Source organism: Capsicum annuum, chromosome 9, assembly GCF_002878395.1.
Source record: "Capsicum annuum cultivar UCD-10X-F1 chromosome 9, UCD10Xv1.1, whole genome shotgun sequence".
Lineage (NCBI taxonomy): Eukaryota > Viridiplantae > Streptophyta > Magnoliopsida > Solanales > Solanaceae > Capsicum > Capsicum annuum.
This window is the reverse complement of record NC_061119.1, coordinates 53,993,378-54,016,362: the sequence shown is the minus strand read 5'-3', so window position 1 is coordinate 54,016,362 and position 22,985 is coordinate 53,993,378. Positions and strand designations below refer to the sequence as shown.

At 36.3% G+C, this 22,985-nt stretch overlaps 1 protein-coding gene across 3 annotated transcripts in view; it reads right to left on the bottom strand.

The window, feature by feature from the left end:
• Positions 1-22,985, bottom strand: part of LOC107842781 (probable glycosyltransferase At5g03795) — a 24,293-nt gene extending 1,308 nt beyond the window's left edge. The window contains exons 1-3 of one of the 3 annotated variants that reach the window (XM_016686805.2): positions 22,694-22,967; positions 20,749-21,316; positions 18,473-18,848 (exon numbers count right to left, since the gene is read on the bottom strand). In XM_016686805.2, coding sequence (XP_016542291.1) covers positions 18,473-18,848; positions 20,749-21,316; positions 22,694-22,922 — 1,173 coding nt within the window. In that variant the 5' untranslated portion in view covers positions 22,923-22,967. Of the gene's footprint in view, positions 1-18,305; positions 18,849-20,748; positions 21,399-22,693 lie in introns of those variants that run through there. The other 2 variants (XM_016686804.2, XM_047396793.1) reach the window with 2 other exon arrangements.

The following is a 22,985-nucleotide window of genomic DNA, read 5'->3' as shown; positions in this document are numbered from 1 at the left end:
TGTATGTATGTGTGTGTATTTGCATTTAAATTCCAAACACAGAAAACAACAAACAGACAGTGTATTTGAAAAAAAAGAGCAATAGAGAAATGTTGTTGTTGGGCTCCGAACCCGAATCATCACGCAATGAAAAAGAATTTAACTAGCATGCATAACCATCTTATCAGCCAAGCCAATTGGTTTTGGGGGTGCACGACATATATTTAACACAACACCTGATATATATATATATATATTAATATACAACTTATATATAAAAAGTTTTTCTCGAGGCTAGCGGGTGCACCCGCCTCTGCTTATGAGGTGTTCGAAAGAACCTATTTGTGAAATTTGGTGTATTATTGATAGATTGACATCAATACCTCTAAATCTAGCCTATCAATGACTCCTAGCTAAATTTAGATAAATTCTCAATTACGCATGCATGAGTTCATACCTAGAATGGCATAACCCCAAGACCCGCTCCTAATTGATCACATTCTAATTATTCTTTGCCACGATTTAGTATTCTAAGAACTTAGAATTTGTTATATCTTAGAAAATGTTCAAACAAACTCCCAAATTACTTGTATCTTAGGTTTGAATTTAGCAAGTTACTTTTATTTTGAGCTTAATCGATCACCACACATGTTGTTCCCTGTGGATTCGACCCCGACTTTTTGTTGGGTAAATATGTTGATTACGCTTGTTATACCTATCCAAGAGTGTAATCTGAGCGTTATAAAAAATGGCACGTTGCCGGAAAATAATTTGGCATATTGAGTTAGTTTGGAATTTTAGCTTGCTTTGATTCAAACTTGTGAATATGTATTTGTGATTTTCTTTTCTTTCTTGTGTTAGATAGAATTTTTGTTTTTGTCTACTTGAAATTATGGTATAATGGAATGAAAATGAGTTTGGTGGTTGCAAATCGTATCTTGATGATCCATATCAATATTGTGGTGGACTCCACTTTTGGCAAAATTATAAATACGCTTCCCGAAAAGAGTTGTGTGCACGATCTCAATCCTATTAGGAGTATGATTGTTCTTTATGTGATGATCGAGATGGACATTGGAGTGATTTTCCAAATGCCCCTCCCCTAGTTATGCTAACGAAAATGCTAGTTCTTCTTATGAGTTTGATAGGTCTCATGATGTGACAAAGGAAGAACAACGTGTCGAATACAAAGACATTAAAGAAATGCTTCTAACTATCTTGGATTGGGTGACTAAAATGAGGGTGGACATGCATCTCTTGCATCAATCCATGGCGGAATTTAGAAAGGAAAGTGAAAAAGAAGAAGAAGTGGGTGAGGATGCCAATCTTTCAAGTGCCATGAATATGCCCAATCTTCAAAATGAGGTTAATGAAGAAGAGATATCAAGTTATGTGGCTGAGCCAAAAATGTGTGACGACTCAAACAAAAGTTACCAAAATAAAAAAATGACTCAACTAGAAGAAGAAGAAGAAATTTCAGACTCTCCAAGAAAGCAAGTAGAGGACATGTTGAAGGACACGGTGGAGAGGAATGAAAAATATAGAAGAGTCTTGGATAAATGGAGGGACTTATTCTAATATGGTGATGATGAAGTTTTTGAAAATATCGAATTTTCTATGGAAGGACTTTGCAAGAGATTATTGAGTCTCAAAGTAACGAAAAATTTGATAAGGAAGAAATCGTGAGTCAAGAATGGCTCATGACTCAAACTCAACAACTTGAAATCCATAAGGGTCAACTTGATAGTGTGTTACTAATGGTGAACGAAGCCCTCAAGTTTCATGTTAAGCGATGTAAAGTATGGATTAAATTTGAAATGACCACCCAAAGATTGGAAATCGAATTGAATGCAAGAATCCAAGCATGTAATGCCCAAAGTCAAATGAATATACATGATTATGTTAAAGCGGTTTCCAATGAAGATGATGGTGAGCTTGATGTTGAAGACTTCCTAGTGATTTGTCAACCAACTGAACCAAAACTAATGAAGGATGCCAAAATTAAGGAAATGATACTAGAGTTGCATGAATAAGCCAAGCAAATCCTTCGTGAAATCTTTAGTTCATTTTGGGATGAGAATGTTAAGATGAATGCAACTCCAAAAATAGGAAGACGACCTCATTCCAACCACTTTTCAACGCTATGCTTGGCGTACATGATGGAATTCAAACCACTTGAGCAAATGAAGAATTTTGGAGACGAGAAACAAAATCCCAACATTTTGGAGTTTATCATTCCAAAAGGGCAAAATGATATCCCTAACTTAAAGTTTAAGAAGTGCAAAATTCGATGTCTAACTAGTGATTTATTGGTGTTCTCACCAATACCCAGCGAGCCTACTCGAAAGTTTGATATGAAGTTGGGTAATAGGTTGAAGTCTTCAAAGTGACGCGATAAAACTAGTATCGTTGCGTACTTATATTTGACCCAAGTGCCTCAAATATATGTTGATCTAAAGTTTTGCCAATGATTTAAATCCTCTAAGTGGAGACATAAACGATGACTAAATAATGACGTGCCGCGACTTTAACTATGACGTTTCTTGGGAGGCAACCCAAAGATTTTTTATTGATGTTTTCTAGTGTTTTTTATACTAATTCCAACTTGTTTTGGGGTGTTTCCAGGTGATAACATAAGTTGGAAGGGGTGAAGGAAGGTTTGGGGGCTCAAAACTATGCCTCGAGCCAATACCGAGATGAAATTTTGCTCTAAAAATGGTTGTACCAGCTTGGACCTGCGCTAGACATGCTTGAGAAGTCCAGGCTTAGGTTAAGAGCACCTGGAACGCTGCTTAATAGTAACTATACTGTCTCGACATGCGCGGTACATGCTGTAGAAGTCTAAGCGAATCCCAAGCTCATTTTGGACACAACTGGTGGCAAAAATACTGCCTGGACCTGCACTGGATATGCTGCAGCAGTCCAGGAACAATACACGCTTATTTGAATGCATGAGAGCAGGGCAAACATTGGTTTGACCTGCACTGGAACTGCTTGAGCAGTCCAGGCACAGGTCCAGCAATGTTACTCATACATGGCCTATTATTTTAGCCGATTTGCAGAAGAAATTTCACTTGTTTTCAACCTCAATTAAAACTCTAAAGTTTCTATCTCAAGAATGAAATCTAGGATAAGTATATTGGACTTTTCTTTCATCATTTTCCTCTCTTAAGTAAGCTTACAAGGTATGATCTTTTGTTAAATTATCTTGAGAATTTGCTTTAAAGTACAAATGATGACCACATTCCATAGATTCTTTTGGTTTAAATTTACTATATGTAGTTTTGATTATGAGCAGCTGAACTAGACCAGGTCCCTGGACATGCAAGGTACAGTACAGCTGGTGCACGTCATCTGTACAGTTTTGTCCTCTTGTGTAACAAACTTGCAGGTGCTACTTTGTACTAACTTGGATAGTTGGTCCAATGATCTCTCAGCCCTAATCATCACTCAACTATAAAAGGGAAGAGACACCCCTTCATCAAATGGGTTTTCGCCAATTCTAAAGAGTGAAGAGAGGCAGGAAAAACTTTATTTCAAGACTGCTCAAGCATTACTTATGTTTTTATCTTTGTAGTATGCTTAAAGAGTGAGTGAGTTTCCTTGAGTACTGATTTGTAACTGAACTACTCATGTCATAAGAGTAGTGTTTTCTCGTTGAGAGAGTTGCTTAGGTAAAGTTACCTAAGTTTGACACTGATTAGAGCTAATCAGTAGAGAGGGTCCTTGGTAAAGTTACCAAGATGAGTTGTAGTAGAGTTACTACTAGCAAAAACAACCTAAAGTTAGGTTCAGTGAAGACTGTAATCAAGAGTTTGATTATAGTGGATTTGGAGACGCTTGTGACGGCAAGTTGAAGTTTTTTCCTTCCTAGGTTTCTACATAAAAATTCTTGTATCTTTACTCTTCCTATATTATTTCTTACTTTTTGGTTCTTTTTGCGTATTTTTCCTGTGATTGACATTGAGGGACCTGATCCCTTACTATGTGGTGAAACCCCTAAGGGGTCCAATAATTAGTATCAGAGCCTGGTCACTCTAAAAGGTTCACACCTAGTATGTCTTGGTTAGAATGGTTGTTCAACCTAATCTACAAGAAGGGCAATCTACAAATAAACCACCAAGATTCAATGGACAGTATTATGAGTGGTGGAAAACTAGGATGTTTGACTTCATCGTGGCTGAGGATAGTAAATTGATGAACATTATTCTTGATGGTCCTTATATTCCTGTAAAAGAAGTCAAAGAAGGGGATGCGACAAGAATGGTTGTCAAAAGCAGGAGGGAGTTCAATGATGAAGTTAGAAAAAAAATCGAAAAGAACTATAAGGCTAAGAAACTGTTGGTTTGTGGTATAGGGCTTGTTGAGTATAACAGAATTTCTGCCTGTGAAAATGCAAAAAGAAAAATCTTTGATCGTTTGAGGACTGCTTATGAAGGTACTACTGATGTGAAGGATTCAAAAGTAGACAGGCTGACTACTCAGTATGAAACCTTCACTATGAAAAAAAATTATCCAAGAAATGCATATAAGATTCATTTCTATCACTAACGAGCTTCACTGCTTAGGAGAAGTAATTCCAGTATATAAGCAAGTGAGAAAAATTCTTGGTGTCCTTCCAAAATCCTGGGAGAGCAAAGTGGATGCTATATCTGATGCAAGAAATCTGAAGAACCTTACCAAGGATGAACTGATTGGAAATCTAAAGACTCATGAGCTCAAGAAGCAACAAGAGCTAGAGAAAAAAGAATTCAAAAAGGAAAGATCTCTGACATTGAAGGCTTCAAAGCATGACTCAAGTGAAGAAGAGACTGATGTTGCCTATTTGGCAAATAGAAAAGTCAGAGCAATGAAAAGAAGTAGTCAGTTCCAAAGAAGAAAAAGCAACAACAATAAGAGAAATAATATTTAGGTATGTAACAAATATGGACGTCCCTAGCATTTTATCAAGGACTGCCCAATATACAAGATGGAGTACTAGGATCACCTCAACACTGGAGGTGAAAAGGGAAGACACAAGGACCAGGTTCCTATAAAATCAAGAAGACAAGTTGCAATTGATTTTTCAGCTAATCAAGCTTTAGCTAGTTGGGGTGACTCCTCCAGTGAATCAGATGAAACTGAGAAGTCTACATATGTTTCAATGGTTGCACTGAAGGATGATAAAGTAAGCTTTGATACCTTGTTTGATTTTATGGCAAACACTGAAGATTAAGAAGAAGATGAGGTAACACTCTCTAACATTAACAAAAAAACTTAGAGAATTACTCTGCTAGAAAAATAAAAAATCTTGCAAATGTGTTGATTGATTCTATGTGTGAAATGACTAATGAAAAAATGCTCCGGAAGAAAACGTGAAAAGTTAAGAGCTTGAGTTAATTGCTCTAACTCTCTCAATATCTAAAACTGAAGAGCAAGTTACTAAGTTGAAATCTAAAAATTTAAGCTTAGTTAATCAACTGGAAAAAACTAATAGTGCCTGTGATATAGGGCAAAATAATGCTCTAGAAAAAAGGATAGAAGATCAGGAGCTTGAGCTGATAGCTTTGACTCTCCAAATATCAAAAACTGAGCAACATGTTGCTAAATTGAAACTTAAAAATCTGAGTTTGGTAAGTCTACTGGAGAAAGAAGATGTTTCTAAATGTAAAGGGAAGAAGGACGTCTCAAAGTTTCAGGTTGAGCTTGAAGAAAAACTGGAGGATTCTCAAAGGCTTCTCATGACTGCACTTTAGAAAAATGAGGAGTTAGAAAGGAACCTGGTCTGTTTAAGGAACGAACTTAAAATATCCCTACAATTGACTACATATTCTCAGATCCTTTCTAACTTGACTAATCAAGGTTGTAACAATGGGAAGGGTCTTGGTTATCAAGAAGGAACCCAACTTCATGGGTCTCAAAGGATGGCTGCTCATAATGCTAAGAACAAGGTTCATAAGACTCTATGCACTCATTGTGGAAGAGATGGGCACACAAGGGAAGATTGTCAGAGCTTGACTAGAGCTAGAATGAGTGGTTCCAGATATATTCAGCAAGGGAATGCACATTCTAAGGATCTTAAGCCTTACAGAATTGTGAAAAGGAATTCACTACCTAGATAGGCCAAAAAGGATTTGATCACACCTTTGTCTTCCTACTGGGATCTCAAACTCAAGTGGGTTCCCAAATCGGACAAGTGATTATGGTCTCAGGTATGAGGAAGAGAATTGCAGTCAAGAATGATCATAAAAAATGAGTAATCAACTAGTTCAATGTTGAAAGTCTGACTATATTTTCTTTTTGTTAAGACACTTCAAGATGGAAATGTCTCAAGTGAAATAGCTGATTTCAAAACACCTGATCCATGGCAAAATGCAATTGAAGATCCCCATGACAAGAAGGATACTGTGTTTTTTTTAAGAAGGGGTTGATGATAGTAAAAATAATGAGAAAAAGGTTGGAGGAAGCAGATGAGAATAGTAATGACGCAAAATGTAAGTCATTGATCCCATCTCAAGACTAAGATCAAGAAAAAAGGTCATGATAAAACTCTCAGGGGCCTGGACCTCAGACCTACATTAAGAACAGGTTGTGGAACAAAAAGGGTGTGCAGAGGCAGAAAGACTGAAGCAAGATTGATCAAAGTAACCTGACCCTTCATGTGAATTAGTGTCTCACCATAAAAATAGGCTATGCTAAGGAGACAGGTATCCTTGATAAAGTGAGTGCATATTAGTCTAACTCAGTACCATACCCTTGCAGGTATACACCCATGGGAACAACTCTGAAAGCGAACAACTGTGACAAGCATGAACTTGAAGATTCACTCAAAGAAGAGGGACCTGGTCCCATCTCTCAGGTTAGTGCTTATACAGGACGCTCTAATAACGATCATAAAATGCTGTCTAAATAGACCTTGTATAGTTTCTTCTCTATGAAAACAATCATTTCTTTTCTACAAAATTTAGGGTCACATCTAATAAGTTTAGACATATTATTTCAAAAGTGACCTCTTTTATTGACAACAGACACTGCACTAAACTACCATATTATATCTTTACTCATTCTTCTTCCTATTGTGCAAAATTGACTTTCCTTATCAAATCCAATTGTTCCCATTTAATTTCCCACTCACCAGTCATATTTATAAAAATTTAAAATATCTAAATGAGTTAGTTCCAGATTGAACCTTCCTCAACTCAAGAAATTTATGCTCACTCAATCAAGATAGAGGATTCAAATCGAGGTGTTATTGATAAAGCAAATGGAGGAGAAGACACATTGTTACCACCACTTGAAAAGAATGAGGAAAATCAGGATGAAGTGCTCCTGAAATGGACTGTGAAGAAACTAAAGGGAAGTAGAAGAAAAAGAAAATGATGAAAGTTTCCAACAAGACTTCAACCATGAAAAGAAGAAAGCTCATGAAAACTGCTGCAGCAGAGAAAAAACGAAAATATTGAAGTTGTAGAGGTTGAAGGTAGGGCGGACATAAATTCAGAAATTGCTATAGTTGCAGCTGAAAGAAGAGAGTAAGTTCATGTTACCGAGAGGACCGGTTCCTCTGAGTGAAATTCTAGTATCGATGCTCAAAGTAGTGAGAAACACAAAACGGTCAAGAAAATAAAAGATTCTAAGGGACCTGGTTCCAAGACGAGAACAACTGTCATTGAAAAATGAGCAGTAGTCCCAAAAGAAGCAAAAATTGCAGATCTTAAAATGAAAGTGGTGGAACTGATTAGTGAAATTCAAGGACTGAATGCTAAAGTAAAGGACCTTACCAAATAATTATTGGATGCTCACATTACTGAAAATATAAAAATAGAGATACCGCTTAAGTCCTTTCACCCAACACTCCCTCTACTTGAACCCCGTTATCCTCATTCTCTCATAAACCTTGTGTCAGTTTCATATCCTGGTTCTTATAATGTCTTTAAGGATAACTATTTTTATAGTGATAATTTCAGCTTACTGTACTGGTACTAACTATTATGAATGAATGAATCTTTGCTTTGTGTGTTACAATTGTTCTCTTTATATTGCAAAGTTATTCTTCATGTTAGTGTTGGCCCAGTGTACATGAGTTAACTAATTTGTGCTTAATTTACTCTTTGTTTACTGTTCTTACTTTTCAATAATGCTAAAAAGGGGGAATACTGGAGTTCATATAGTAGAGACCAGGACCAAGAATTGAGTTGCAGACTTTAATGGCATACCGACAGGGGGAATAGATGTTGAATAGATGAATAAAGGGATGGAGTCATGTTGATAGGGGAAATGCACAAATGTGCTCAGTAGTGCTTAGAAGTTTTTGCTACAAGATGACAACAAGGGACCAGGTCCCTATGTTTTATGATGGAGAAAGCATGATGATAAGGGAAATATTCATATTCAGGTGGTAATCACACTGATTAAATGTGATGAATATGCACTGATGCTCAAATTTTATGGTTTGGTTTGTCATCATAAAAAAGGAGAAAATTTCTATATTTAGGTTTTATGATGAGCAGCTGAACTGCAAGGAACCAGGTCCCTGAACGTGTAAGTTACAATACAGCTGGCATACGTCATCTGCACAGTTTTATCCTTTTGTGTAATGAACTTGCAGGTGCTATTTTGTACTGACTTAGATAGCTGGTCCAATGATCTCTTCGCCCTAATCATCACTCAACTATAAAAGGGAAGAGACGCCTCTTCATTAAACGGGTTTTTGCTAATTCTAAAGAGTGAAGAGAGGTATAAAAAACTCTATTTCAAGACTACTCAATCATTGCTCATGTTCTTATCTTTGTAGTATGCTTAAAGAGTGAGTGAGTATTCTTGAGTGCTTATTTGTAACTGAACTACTCATGCTATAAGAGTAGTGTTTTCTTGTTGAGAGAGTTGCTTAGGTAGAGTTACCCAAGTCTGACACTGATTAGAGCTTACTAATAGAGAGGGTCCTTGGTAGAGTTACCAAGATGGGCTTGTAGTAGTGTTACTACTAGCGAAAAGAACCTAGAGTTAGGTTCAGTAAAGACTATAATCAAGAGTTTAATTATAGTAGATTTGGAGGAGCTTGTGAGGACAAACCGTGGTTTTTCCCTTCCTAGGTTTTCACATAAAAATTCTTATGTCTTTACTCTTCCTGCACTATTTCCTACTTCTTGGTTCTTTTTTTATATTTTGTCTGTGATTGACATTGAGGGACCTAGTCTCTTACTGTGTGGTGCAACCCCTAAGGGTTCCAACAAAATTTAATTCATTTGAGCTTAATTTGGTAGAATATGATTGTTGGGATGAAAATTTTTTAACGTATGCCTTGTTTTACATGCTCAATTGAAAATTCTTGCTTCCATACACTAATGCATACTATGTGTTTGACGAAACATCCACTTGTTATTTATTTTCTTAGTTGAGGGATGGGTGACCAAATTGGTTTTGTTTGAGTATAAATGGTGCGTTTGGTGATAAATTGGTGCATTGAGCTTGCTCACATATGTTTTTATTCTATTCTTCAAGATTTTACCTTTTATGCGCACCATGTGTTTGTTGAAATATCAATAAGAGAGAAATATCTTATATGCTTGTAATGGTTAATGTGAACTTTCTTAGGTCGTTAGATGATCATTTTAAAACATAGTTTTGAGTTTAATTGATCTTAAATGTTGAACAATCTGTTTTGGTTGAAATTATTGATAATTGTTGTGTCCATGGTTTGATCGGTAAATGTGCTTATCATAGCATTCTCGGGTAAAGTCTGAGTAACCCAGGAGACATTAATGCTTGCCTTGCCCTATGATTGATCGGGTGACACCATTCTTAAGGGTATAGGATTGTTTGTATTTCTATTAGTCCCATGAATATTTAGTGAGTTAAATGTGCGATAGGTGAAGAAGGACTAATGATATCGAGTTCAAAGAGTTGAGTGTTGTGACAAACAAGTCCCATGAGTTGTAATGATGAAGTTACCTTGCATCCACCTTCATTTTTCTTTAGTTTTATTTTCTTTATACATATATGAAAATCACAAAAACATGTTTTATCATTTCTCCTTTGCTTTGGTTTTGGTATTTTCCTTTTTCATAGGTATATCTCCAAGGAACATTTTCCATTGGATACTAAGAAGACTCATGCTCGGATAAGGGCAAGGTAGAAGCTACAACTAAAAAGGGTAAAATATTGGCTTCTAGAATAGTCCAATAAGGCCTAGAGGTGCAAACCTTCTAGCTCCCGAGATGATGATGAAATGCCTTTGGTAGTGGACCCGATTAGAAGAGCCCAGTCTAACGAGGCTCCTAGTAAGGCAACATGACCATCTATTGACATGGACCCGAGCGCCTAATACGCCACAGGGAGTCTTTACCCTCTTCTACTCTTATATTATATTTACATTGGGGACAATGCAATGAATTTTAGTGGGGGCGAGGAACCTTGCTTTATATTTGATGCTCTTCTTTACTTTAGCCCTCGGGAGGCTTGTTCTTTACTATTGACATTGATTTGGATTGGACCTTCTTGGGCATATGGATAAATATGCCAAGTATTTCCCTTGTCAGGCTTGTTTCATGTGCTTATTATGAATGTGATATCCGATTCTGATTGTATTGTATTGATGGTGTATTCGGATGATGTTATGCACACTATTTTTGTCGCCTTTTGTATATACGCATACAATAAACTCCAAGGATTTTCTTTAAAACTCGGTTCTTTCCTAAGAAGCAAAATTTTATTTTCTCTATGCCTTGATCTTTTGTTTTTATTTTAGTTTAGTTTGTTTGTCGAACCGTGTGATAGTTCACCCATGATGGATGACCAGGCAACATCCTTAGGTGAAGTATCTAGTCTTTTTAGTTGATTAGGAATAAGCAAAAGTTTGAAAATACTTTCAAAATGTCATTGGTAAGGAATGAAATGATTTTGAGAAAAAAAAATATAGTTTTCTTTTTGAAAAAGAACAAGGATGTTTTTTAGCTCTCTTTTGAGTGAGACCATTAAATCTCATATTCGGATCTCTCATTACATGGATGAGTCTTTGACTCGGAGTAACATATTAAGCTCAAATTTCTCAAATTGGTTGGGAGATTAACTTTTTGCTCAATGAGTACGATGTCATGTGTGGTGAGATTTTTGAATAATTTTTGTACATTCGTGTAGTCTAGAACTTATCCCGAGTATATTCAATGCAAAATCCTAGGTAAACTTAGTTTGGAGAATGACCCGAGGCCATTTTTGACCCGTCACATAGCCAAATTCCCACCTAACATCGTTCCCTAGTTAACCCCTTTGAGCATTTTTGCCCGTTTTCCTTTCCTTTTGTAATGATAACCTTGCTAGAACACCTAAACCCTTTTGAAAATCTTTCTTTTGGCACTTAACCTCATTTGATGCATTGAATGATTTGAAATATTGAACTATAGGTGAAAGACTAAGTTTGGGGGGTTTATTTGGGAGAATAATGTAAGGATGGTTCAAACTCCAAGTTTGGAAGGAAGAATGTGATATGCTAAGATGAGCCAAAAATGTGTGTAAGGTTGTCAAATTATGTGCTTAAAAGACAAGAGACATGCTTGATATAAAGTTGTATAGCCTAACCCATAGAATGTGAAGAGAAATGAGACAAATGAGGGGCTAAGAAGAGCATAAAGTTAGAAAGGCCTTGAAAAAGTCAAAGAAGTGAAGAAAGAAAATAATAGCTTTGAATTGTTTGGTAAATGCTAAGCAAAAAGTTAAGGGAAGCATAGGAAATGTTTTGAAGGCGAATGAGGTGGATAGTTTAAAAAATTTTAGGGTAGAAGGGGATAAGCTATTGCATTGAAGGAGGTCTTTTAGTCACTTGATCCATATAGCACCTTAAACCTTCATCTAAACCCGCAAGACCTCGGTGATTCCAAACTAGGTAAGTTTATATTAGTGGAAAGAAACACAAAGGGCAAGCCTATGATTCTACTCAGTGTATTTGAATTCCTTTGAGAGAGTGAGTGTGAATTCTTTCATTATTTGAGCTCCTTTAAGAAATATCTTGTATATGTGGAGCTAAATCTTGCATGTGAGCGGAATCGGTGCTTTTGGGTAGAGGGTAAAGTCTTACTATCGATTTAGGTAAATGGGAGAGGTAAGTTGCATTGTGAAGATTGAGATAATCTTTAAAGATTTTGTTTCACCTCTTGAGATTCTTTGTTTATTTGAAAGGTTTATTTGATACAAACTTGCATCCTTGCTTCATAAATATGTGCATATTGAAAAAAAATTAGTTTACTTGTTGCCATGACATGTTTGGAAAGTATTTTTAGCGCTTTGTTAGCTTAGTCCTTTAGTATAGCTTTCTTTTTGGTGGATTTGTTTAAATACCCTATCTCATTAAATTAATTGCTTGAGGACACACAATAGTTTAAGTTTTGAGGGTTGATAAGTCGTCAATTTAACGACTTGCTAGCACCTTTTAAACTTAAATTACCATGCTTTTTTGTTGACTTGATGTTAATCTCATACTTATTGCTCATTTATGCAAGTAACGGGTGAAAAGAGAAGATGAGCAAGTCGTTTAAGTCAATAAGAGGTCAAATGTAAAAAGAAAGAGCTATCTGCTTTGCATCTGCTTTGGATTTGCTTTCCATTTTCTCCCCATCTGCTTTGGATCTACTCAAGCAAATCAAGAGTAAAGTAGCATTTTTGTAATATTTGAAAAATATGGAATTGGGGCTTAAATTGGGGGTTTTAGATCATTTTCATTATATTTCATCTTATCTTTCATCTATCTTTTAGCTTTGAACATTACTGCACTACTCTTGTGCTAAGAAGACATTAGAGTGATTCCTAAGCGAAGGATTAGCGATTTTCATTGAAGATTCATTGAAATTTAAAGTTTGGATTTGCATTCTCTTTATTTGTCATGGATCAATTTGATGAAAATTTTGGTATATCTTTACTTTCTATCTTTATAAGTAGCTAATTCTTCCTCTCGGGGTTATGCTTGAATAGGTTGTGATTAGTGCATGAGTGTTGTTTATTTATCTTTCTAATTAGCTATTTGTTATGGGTTTTGCATTTATTCCATGTTTTAACTAAGAAATGGGAGTTGCAAACCCCAATTACCTTTGAATCCATATCATCCTTGAAAGAAGGGGTATGGATGAGGAATAAATGTAAACAATAACTTGAATTATTTCATTTAATAGCATCTGTTAGAAATTAGGATGTTAGTTGAGGCAATAGATTGGTGAAATTGTTACACTTATGAGATATTCAAAAGAATACATTTGTGAAATTTGGTATTTTATTAAAAGATTGACACCAATACCTCAAAATCTAGCCTATCCATGACTCCTAGCTAAATTTGGATAAATTCCTAATTATGCATGCATGAGTTCACACCTAGAATGGCATAACCCCAAGATCCGTTCCTAATTGACCACACTCTAGTTATTCTTAGCCTCGAGTTAGTATTCTAAAAGCTCAAAAATTATTATATCTTAGAAAACCTTCAAATAAACCCCCGAATTACTTGTACCTTAGGTTTGAATTTAGGAAGTTACTTTCATTTCGAGTTTACTCGATCGCCACTTACATTGTTCCTTGTGAATTTGACCTCGACTCTTTGCTGGGTAAATCTATTGACGACGTCCGCTACACTTATCCAAGAGTGTAATTTGAGCATTATCAACCTGGTACTGAGGTTGAACCACAGGAGTCTGAGGAAACTGGTCAGGTGGTAAGGGGCCAGGTTTCTTATCTAAGAGAAGAGAAGTTAAAGCGGTTATTCCTAGTCTCACCAGGAAGGAGAGGAACTTGATCCTCGAATCTCAAAAGGTGCTGGTTGAAAGAGTATTTAACTTCAGAGTTCATGATGAACCAAGATGAATTAACTAATTCAATGTGTGGAACACCAGTAATGGTTGCATCTCTTTGAAACTCGTGTGCCCATAGTCTATAAAGATGAAGTCAAGGACTTCTTCTTCATGATGACGTTTGTTGAGGATGCATAAAGTCGCAGTAGAAGGGAGAATGGATTCAAAATATTTCTAGATGAAGTGTCACTTGGAAAAACTCTCGGCGTGCCTGTGGATGGGATCAGATCAGTTTGAGATAAGCGACCCTCACTTTCTTTTGTTCAGTCTGCTTCTAAGGTCAATGGAAATTCCAAACTGGTGTTAGGAAGAAATTTTTATAAGGAGAATTGCAAATGCTCTTTGAATTTGTTAGCAAAGTATTACTGCCCCGTCTAGAGAAACAAACAGTTGGCTCTACAGTAGATCTATTTTTCATGAAGCTCTAAGCAAGTTTGATCCTTGAGCATTTGTTTAAAGTGTTGCATATTAAAGATGGAAAGCATGGACCTACCTGTGGTACTTCCTCACTAATGTGTTCAAGCATTTCAAAATCGAGTGTGGGGGGGGGAGTTCAAGGGTCTGCTAAGCAAATGTTCACTATGACCATGTTGAGCGATAATGAGTATGTCGGAGGGAAGGTTGGGACCAAGTCCCAAGTGTCTGGGTTGTTGGATGTTCAGGAGCGCCTGAGTGGAGAGTTGGATGAAAAGAGTGTGGCAGTGGCCACACGTGATGCTGAGATCTCTCAGCTGAAGGCAAATGTGCAGCAACTATTATCTGAGGGACCTGGTTCCTCAGATGGACCAAGGGCATAAAATGCTGAGGAACAAGGCCCCTCAGACAATTCAGCATTTTATTATAAATGCCCAAAAAATTTTTGGGACAACTTGAATTGAACTTCACGACCTTATTGTATTCCATTTGTCATGAAGTCTAAATCCTAAGGATTAAGATAAACATAAAGAGTATACATCTTTGCATACAAAATATGTTTATAATAATGGCTAATTGGGCGTTTATTGATGCGTAGTATTATTAGATGTTTCATCTAGTCACCAAACAGGATTACAAAGGGTTGTGATTGAAGAGATAAATCTCTCTATATTTTTAATCAGAAGTTTTGGATTCAAACCTTTTAATAAGCCTTACGTAACACAAATTAGAAGAAATAGCTGGGGCCTCAAAAACGAATACCAGACATGAAATTAATAAGAAACAAAAAGGAATCCATCAAACTGAAAGTTCAGTTTTGGATCAACTTTACAAATAAAAAGAAAGTGGCTATTTCAGGTACCTTTTGTTATGAACTCTACTCAAGAGTTGGACCTGGACGGGCCACCAAAAGACTAGCAGATTGTAAATGGGAGCATGGTTAGAGCTACACATAACTTGAGCTATAAAAAGGAAGCAACCAGTAGATAGCAGGGCATGGAAGAACTTGTATTTTATTTTCTTAGCTAAAGTTTTAACACTCAGGAACCTCCCTTTCCTATTTTCCTTTTGTTTTTTCCATGAATACCTACTCCAATGTTTATGATTATCGTCCATTCTATCAATAAAATTCCCCTTTCCCCTTCGTTACACCTTTTCAGCTATTTGCAAGTGAGATTATACCGGACGTTAAGATTATTGAAAGGAGTTGTTTTGAGTGTTGAAGTGCATTACTTCCTACTTGGTATGAGATTATTATGTATGTATAGATATGTGAGTCACTTCAATTTATTGAATAACATGGTTTGTTGGAACCACTAGTTAAAATAACTCGTTTATATAAATTTTTAATTAATTAAAAAATAAATTTGATTTCAAACTTAATCCTGGAACATCCCATTTTATCACATGAACCAAATAAGAGAAAGTAGCCTTTTAGCCTCTGCATTATCGGTTTATTCCTATTCTAGTTCTAGCGATATATTCAACTAAGCTTTTTTTTAACTTTTATTAATTATACAAATAGCTATGTATTGGGTAAAGGTCCTTGAGGATTGCAAAACGGAGTAGGGAGACCTTTCATGAGCGAGTAATCTATGGTGAACAATGAGAACAACATAGTTGGCGGCCCTTTCACCTTGGATCATATCGAAGGATGCACCATTTGAAGGTAATGCCTATGTTTGAAGGACTAGGATGACGTGTAAAGGAAGGATAGCGGATAAAGACATCAGGAATGTTAGATGCGGATGCGCAGTGTATCTGACTAATCCAAACAGAAGATAATGGCTGACACTATAATGGATAGGACACATGACATTACATCATTAGTTATATTAGTTATAGTACTATATGGGCTCTCTCTAGGAACCCTTTCATTGGCTACACGCCATTTACTGTACCGTACCAATAGGAATTTCTCTCTAATTATAAATCATCTGGAATCAAACGTGAGAAAATGGTCAAATACCCTCAAATTTTACCCAAAATTTCAACTACACATTTATATTTTGAAAGGGTCCTATGACCTCCTGAACTATTTTAAAATGAAATTATTATTCCTGAATTATTTTAAAGTGGAATATATACCCCTCTAAAAGCTCATACCCAGATTTTATTTTGACTTGTGGTCTACACGCGCTGCCACGTGTCATGCCACGTAATTTCACGTCATATATCATTTTTTTACTATAAAAAATTAATTCCACATCATGCCACATCATCAACATCTTCTTCTTCCTATTCAATGGCATAATGAATCATATGGAATTCACACGATATGTAATCTTATCAAAATCAAATCAACAATTAATGTCCAAAAAATATTCAATTTTCACAAAATGGCATCGCGACAATGATGGCGCCAGAAAATTCAAAATTTTGATGACTTTATTTTCCAATCTGAATTGATTCAACATTCTCACGTAATTCGAGTTCTTGGATGCCATTGTTGAAGAAGAAAATAAAAAGAAATGTCATTAATGAGTTCTTGGATGCCATTGAAGAAGAAAAAAAAAAATTAATTGAGGAGGAGGAGGAGGAGTTGATTCAACATTCTCACGTAATTCGAGTTCTTGGATGCCATTGTTGAAGAAGAAAATAAAAAGAAATGTCATTAATGAGTTCTTGGATGCCATTGAAAAAGAAGAAAAAAAATTAATTGAGGAGGAGGAGGAGGAGGAGGAGGAAGAAGAAGAGGAAGAGGAAGAAGAGGAGGAGGAGGAGGAGGAAGAGGAGGGAGGGGGAGGAGGAGGAGGAGTAACAGGAAGAGGAAGAAGAAGAGGAAGAAGAAATATTCTCGTTCTCACTCTCTTACTCTCTTTAAAGAGAGTGAAACACACTCTTGCCATGTCAGCGTTGGAGGGGTAATAATTTCATTTTAAAATAATTCAGGTTCCCAAAGTATAACTGTATAGTTGGGATTTGGGGTAAAAGTTGGGGGTATTTAACCATTTTCTCAACCTTAAACAATACAATAAACTTTTTATTTGTTCTCCAAACATTGATATTCTCTTTATTTTACAGATAAGCCTTACGTATTCCGTTCTAGCCACGCTTATCATTCGAGGATGGGGAGATAAAAGTCCTTGCCAATTCATTGTGCAATGGGGTTGACAAAAGTCTTTGCATAATCGTTCCTGTAATTTTGGTTGACATATATTGAGCATTGAGTTATTACAAAAATGGAATCAGATGCTTGGAAGGGTGAAGTCTTTTGTTGCAACTGTGATTGATAGAACATCTTCAAAAAGCTTATGGCACGCAAACGCTTCGAAACCCTATTGGGACTGATCACATTCTCGCGCATGACTTCAGGGTCACCATGGGGGTCAAAAAGATCAAAAGGCCAAACGAGGCAGAGAAGTGGGTGAAAAAATTGAGCAACTTGACTGAGGATTTCGTACAATGGATGTTCCATTGATTTCCAGTTGCAGATTCTGCGGTACATTCCAAGAACCATCCTTACTAATTTTACATTACTTAGCCAACTTGAATTTCTTCCTTTGTCATTCAAAATCAAGAAACTCCCCGGATAATTCCTACTTATTGAAAACCAAATTCATTCAACATTCACTCACATTTGATTTCTAGTAAAATGCAATGCAATTTAGCCTACGGTCGTCCTTTCTCTACTCAAACTTATTTCACCCCTGGCAAACCAAAACCTCGTAAAGTAGTACTATAAATTTGCATGGTCACCAAAGAACAAGAAGCCATTCATTAACTACTAAAACTTTTATCTCCCCGAATTAAGGATTCTGGTCCAAATCCTGGAATAGTACATAAGTACATAACGGGCAACTACCACTGTCCAGCAGTAACAATTTACCAATTACCTTTTGAGCATTTCTCAAGTTCGAATATATTTTTACTTTATATACATGCATTCTTTTGTTCTTTGACGAGCAACTCATTATTACTTGTCAAGAGTTGCTAAGAATTCAATATTTGTTTCAATTGGTACTTCCAAAAATTCACCTAATTTTTGTTCTGCTGATATGTTATGTTGTATAGTGTCCTAGGTTGTGCTCGGAAAGGTACCTTAAAGAAGGGTTCATTAGAACCCCTATGAAAAATGGGATTAATATACAAAATCAAGATGTGATATGGTAAAACATTCAATGAAATGGGATTAATATACAAAATCAAGATGTGATATGGTAAAACATTCAATGAAGCCTTAAGGAACTTCTCCTTAACCATAACTCATACACAACCATATAAAAGGCATCAAAATCAACAGGAGAAACATGCCATTGGAAGTGTTCTCTTACCTTGAAAACATTGCTTTGCAATACTAAGTACTCCTGTTGAGTTATGCCTTGAAGGATTTTCTTCAATAGAGGGATGTCTAGAGTGGTAACGATGACGGAAAAATGTTTCCAATCTAATATGTCTGCAAATGGAAGATCATAATGGTTGGCAATGATCACAGGTACACAGCCATAAAACAAGGCATCAGCAATGCGAGCAGTGTTGACTTCATAGCCTTTCACATGAAGGCAGAATTTGCTATTAATAAGCTCTTCGGCATAAGATCTTTCAAGGCGACCAAAGTGCACAAAGATGTCGGAATCATTTCCCCACCACTCGAGAAGCTTTTCACGTACAGGAGAATTCAGTGATCCACCAAAAAATCCCAGTTTTTCCCTGAAAGCATGCAGCAAAATGAGTGTTATTTTTTTTTGTTGGGTAACTAACAAAATGAATTTCTCTACATCAAGAATGCCGTCCTTCCTCCACATCAAGCCCTCAACATGGCAAACAAAGTTATGAATAATATATTCATTTAAAAGCTTCTGTTGAAATTTGTTGCCGTGACTTTTTAGCATACTACGTTGCTTAGGTTTAGGATGAATCTGTTATTTTGAATTTTAAATTTCTATTAGGTTGTTTTAGCTAGCGGTTGGCCATACATTTAGCTGGAACTTGAAAAAAAAAAAAAAGTTTTTCAAGTGGTGGTAGTCGAGAGCAGAAAAACAAACTATGTAATTACCATCAACCAACTTTTGGGTAAATCTCTCTCTCATCAAACAATTTGCAGATATGTGGGTGAGTAATCAAACCATCGGCATAAGAAATTTGAAGTACTTATTCAAGAACAGGAATACTGGGTTTAACCAAGAGCCGAATAATGTAAATCAAATCTTGTTAAGATATACTTAATAATACATCTCTATTCAATAATTTCTACATTTAGTATTTTTTTCATCTCCTCTTTTCTACCTAAGCCCTTATATTATCATTTAAAATCAACTTCAGACCACCAAGGCTAATAGTCTAGGGGTATTAGTAGGCCTCTTCCACAAAAATAGGTGAGAGTTCGATTCCCACTATCCCTTTCTCCATTCTGCCTGTGTAATGGAATTTTTTGGGAAAAAAGATCAACTGCAGAGTTTAGAATATCTCATAGCCATAAGACTTTCCCTTTGCTTCATTAGAGTCCCGTATCTTCTCCATTTTCCCATGATTCTCACCTCCACTGCTTCTTTTTTCTTCCACAGCTACATTCTTGTCAGAGATATCTGACATTTGAGTCAAATAGTGCTTATATGGTGGCAGCAGTGTGTGTATATTACATCACAAAGCATTTTCGTGATGGTGCAGGACCAGGATTCTTCATCTAGTTTTTGAAGTTGTATCAAATGGGCAGGACCATGAACAGAAGTATCCCTGACTCTCACAAGTTCTTCCAAATACATTCTTAAGGCTAGAATTTTAACAACTCTCTGTAGCTGGAGCAGTTTCTACCCCGTGAATTCCCCTGAAGCTTTTGTGGACTTTGTTAGTTCCTTAACTTAGATTAGCCTATTTTAATAGAGCTAACAACGTCTTTTACTTTTCTATGCTCAGTAATTTTTGCATCTTCTTGATGCATTCTATGAAATTCATTATGTTATCAAAAAACACGTCCTGCCAAATAAACTTAAACTTATCTGAAATTGATCCCACTATGTTGGATAACCTCACAGGCTCAGCAAACTGCCCAAGACCAAGTAACATATGGGGATGGTTATTATAATTGATGGCACAAATATCTCTTTAGGCTCTGGTGTGATGTCCACATCTAACAATTTTCTTTAATATGTAACAGGGATATTTGTACCGATATGGGGAACACCAAGGGGTTTCCAATATCCAGAAAAGCCAAAATGACCATAAGGAATAACTGAAAAGGCTAAACAACATAGACCATATTAAGACATGGAAATGGGAAGTTTAAAAACTATAAAAACCTCTAGTTGGATAATGGATTTGATTACTTTGAAGCTCTATGAACAGATTTCAATACAAGGCAAGTCAATCTGCAGGTTTCACATGCAGGCATACAATCTATTAAGGTTTAATAGCACGACCTTAGAAAGAATGCCATATGATGAATGCCAGTAAAATTTTTCCAAGATTATATGACAAGATTTACAAACTTATCTTGTAGGATTCCATGTAGTTATTAACCAACAGTTCATAATTTTGATATTAACATGAAGTAGTTCCATATCTGAAACACACGCATGAAAATAAGTTATGAATTAGAAAGGACTCAGCAGACCTTTTATAAGGTTCAAGATTTGGGTTACCACCTAGCCTTGGCCAAATCTGCGGCAAGGATGCATCTTTATGAGGAATATATGCTGATACGAAATAACTTGAAGAACACACAACTTGGATCGCGTTGATTTTAACATCAATTACTTTCTCCAAGGCAAAACGACCAATAGAATGACAGGCAACATAGAAATGGTCCGCCCCATTGGTTCGGTTCCAGTAAGGGTACTCGTGACTAATATTGAAGATGTAGTTTTTTATGAAGTCTTTAATACCACCGATCCCCACACGTGGATCGTGTCGCAATCGTGCAATTGAGAAAGGTAGAAAGAACAGATCGGCATTGGAAGGATCCTTTGTAATGAAATGGCTCATCGCGAGAACTTTCTTGAAGTAACTTTCGCTTGCATAGTTTCCACTTGGCTCAAAATCAACGGGTAAGAGTGCATTGGAAAAGGGATCACCCTTTTGGTGAGGATAAACATATATCTTCAAGCTCCTATTCATTTCTTTGTAGTTGTCCATAAAGGCATCTCTGTCATGGAATACCTCATTTTCATTCACATGGTTTCCTGAAAATAAAAGCCAGCCATTTCTAGATCCAGAAAATGAGTGATAAATCTCAGACAAGACAGTAATTAGGGTTGACAAACCCTGCCAAAATGACAATCACGACAGAAATATCATCGGGCTGAAAGCAATTGCATCTGCAGTAGATACTATAGCATTCATAGGATATAGCTATTCAGATAATAGCCTATCTAAAAGTCATACTTAAGAAAAACAAATGTTTATCAATATGGCAAAGAGAAACAACTTAAAGAAGGACAAAATGACATGGTTGGATCCACAGTTGCATTACATGACAATCTATTTCATCGTTCAAAGGTAAACTAGGTCGAAGATAGTGGTTTTGCCGTGTTAGCATGACTTATAAAACCAGTGGATAACTGGTACATCTACCTACAGGCCATGATAAATCAACATAAATGTGACAGGATACAACAAGAAAATGGTCCAGATTCGTTATCAAGTTCCAGTTCCAACTTAACATTGTTATCTTGTTTACTTATCCATTTCTGTAAATGAATGCAACAGTAAGTTCTTGAAAGGTCTCCTTTTTCACGGTCCCGGGGGAAATTCAAAAACAATTAACGCGATAGTAGTTTGTAAAACATGTCTCCCAGATAGAAGGCTTCCGAGTATTAAACACCAGTAAAGTAAGATTGCATTTCAGGCGTGATAAAGTAGAAAATATAAACCTAGACAGAGACTCTAATAAACCGGTAAATGCTGTGAGGACATTTCGCAACAGAAATCTCGGGTGCCAAAGGTTTTATTATGGCACAAGTATACACACACACCAAAAAACAAGAAGTATACCCAAAATCCCAGCGACACCTAAACTTTCCTTTGTGCTGATGTGGCTGCCAAGTAGCAGGATATTTTAGTGCCCCTTTTGTGCTGACGTGACTGTGATGTCAGCACAAAAGGAGCACAGAAATACATAAAAATGAGTTTAGGGGTGATAAGACCCCAGTAAAGTTTAGGCACGTCAATGGGATTTTGTGTGTAGTATGGGGTACTTGTGCCTTATCTCCTACATATACATATAAACAACTTAAATTGTGCTTTAAATAATCAAAACTTGGGATTCTCCTTCGACATGTAAGTACTGAGATATAGTGGTAATGCTAAAATGTTTCTAAATAGTTGCTTAAAGAAAACCCTAAATTGTGGGTTTAGAGGACCTATGAGGGGTATATGTTTTGATTTGCTATCTGTCATTGCAATCATCTTATATAATAAAGAAAAGGAATCAAAAAATGAGAGCACAATCTTAAGAGTTCGAGCAACTTAGGCTCCTAGGAGTATCTGAAAACTCTGATAATTACTAACAAAAAAAGCAATTCATTTCGCTTCTGAATGAAAAGTGAGAGAGAACAAACCTTCCTTCCCCATGCTGTCCTCTGCAGGTTCACCATTGAATTGGAGATGGGTGTGTCTCTGAATACTTGCGTTTGCAACCAATGAAGTGTTGAAGGATGAAAAGGTTTGGTGAGAATGAATGAAGAAATTGGAGGTGAAGGAAATGTAGAATAGAATGAAGACACAACTCATAAGAGCTAAGGCTGTCGGTATCAACATGAACACTTGCCCTGTAACAATGTTGCACATTGGAGCTGCCCCTTGTGAGAATCAGTGAGTGAACGCACATTCTAAAATGTAACATTCTAAATT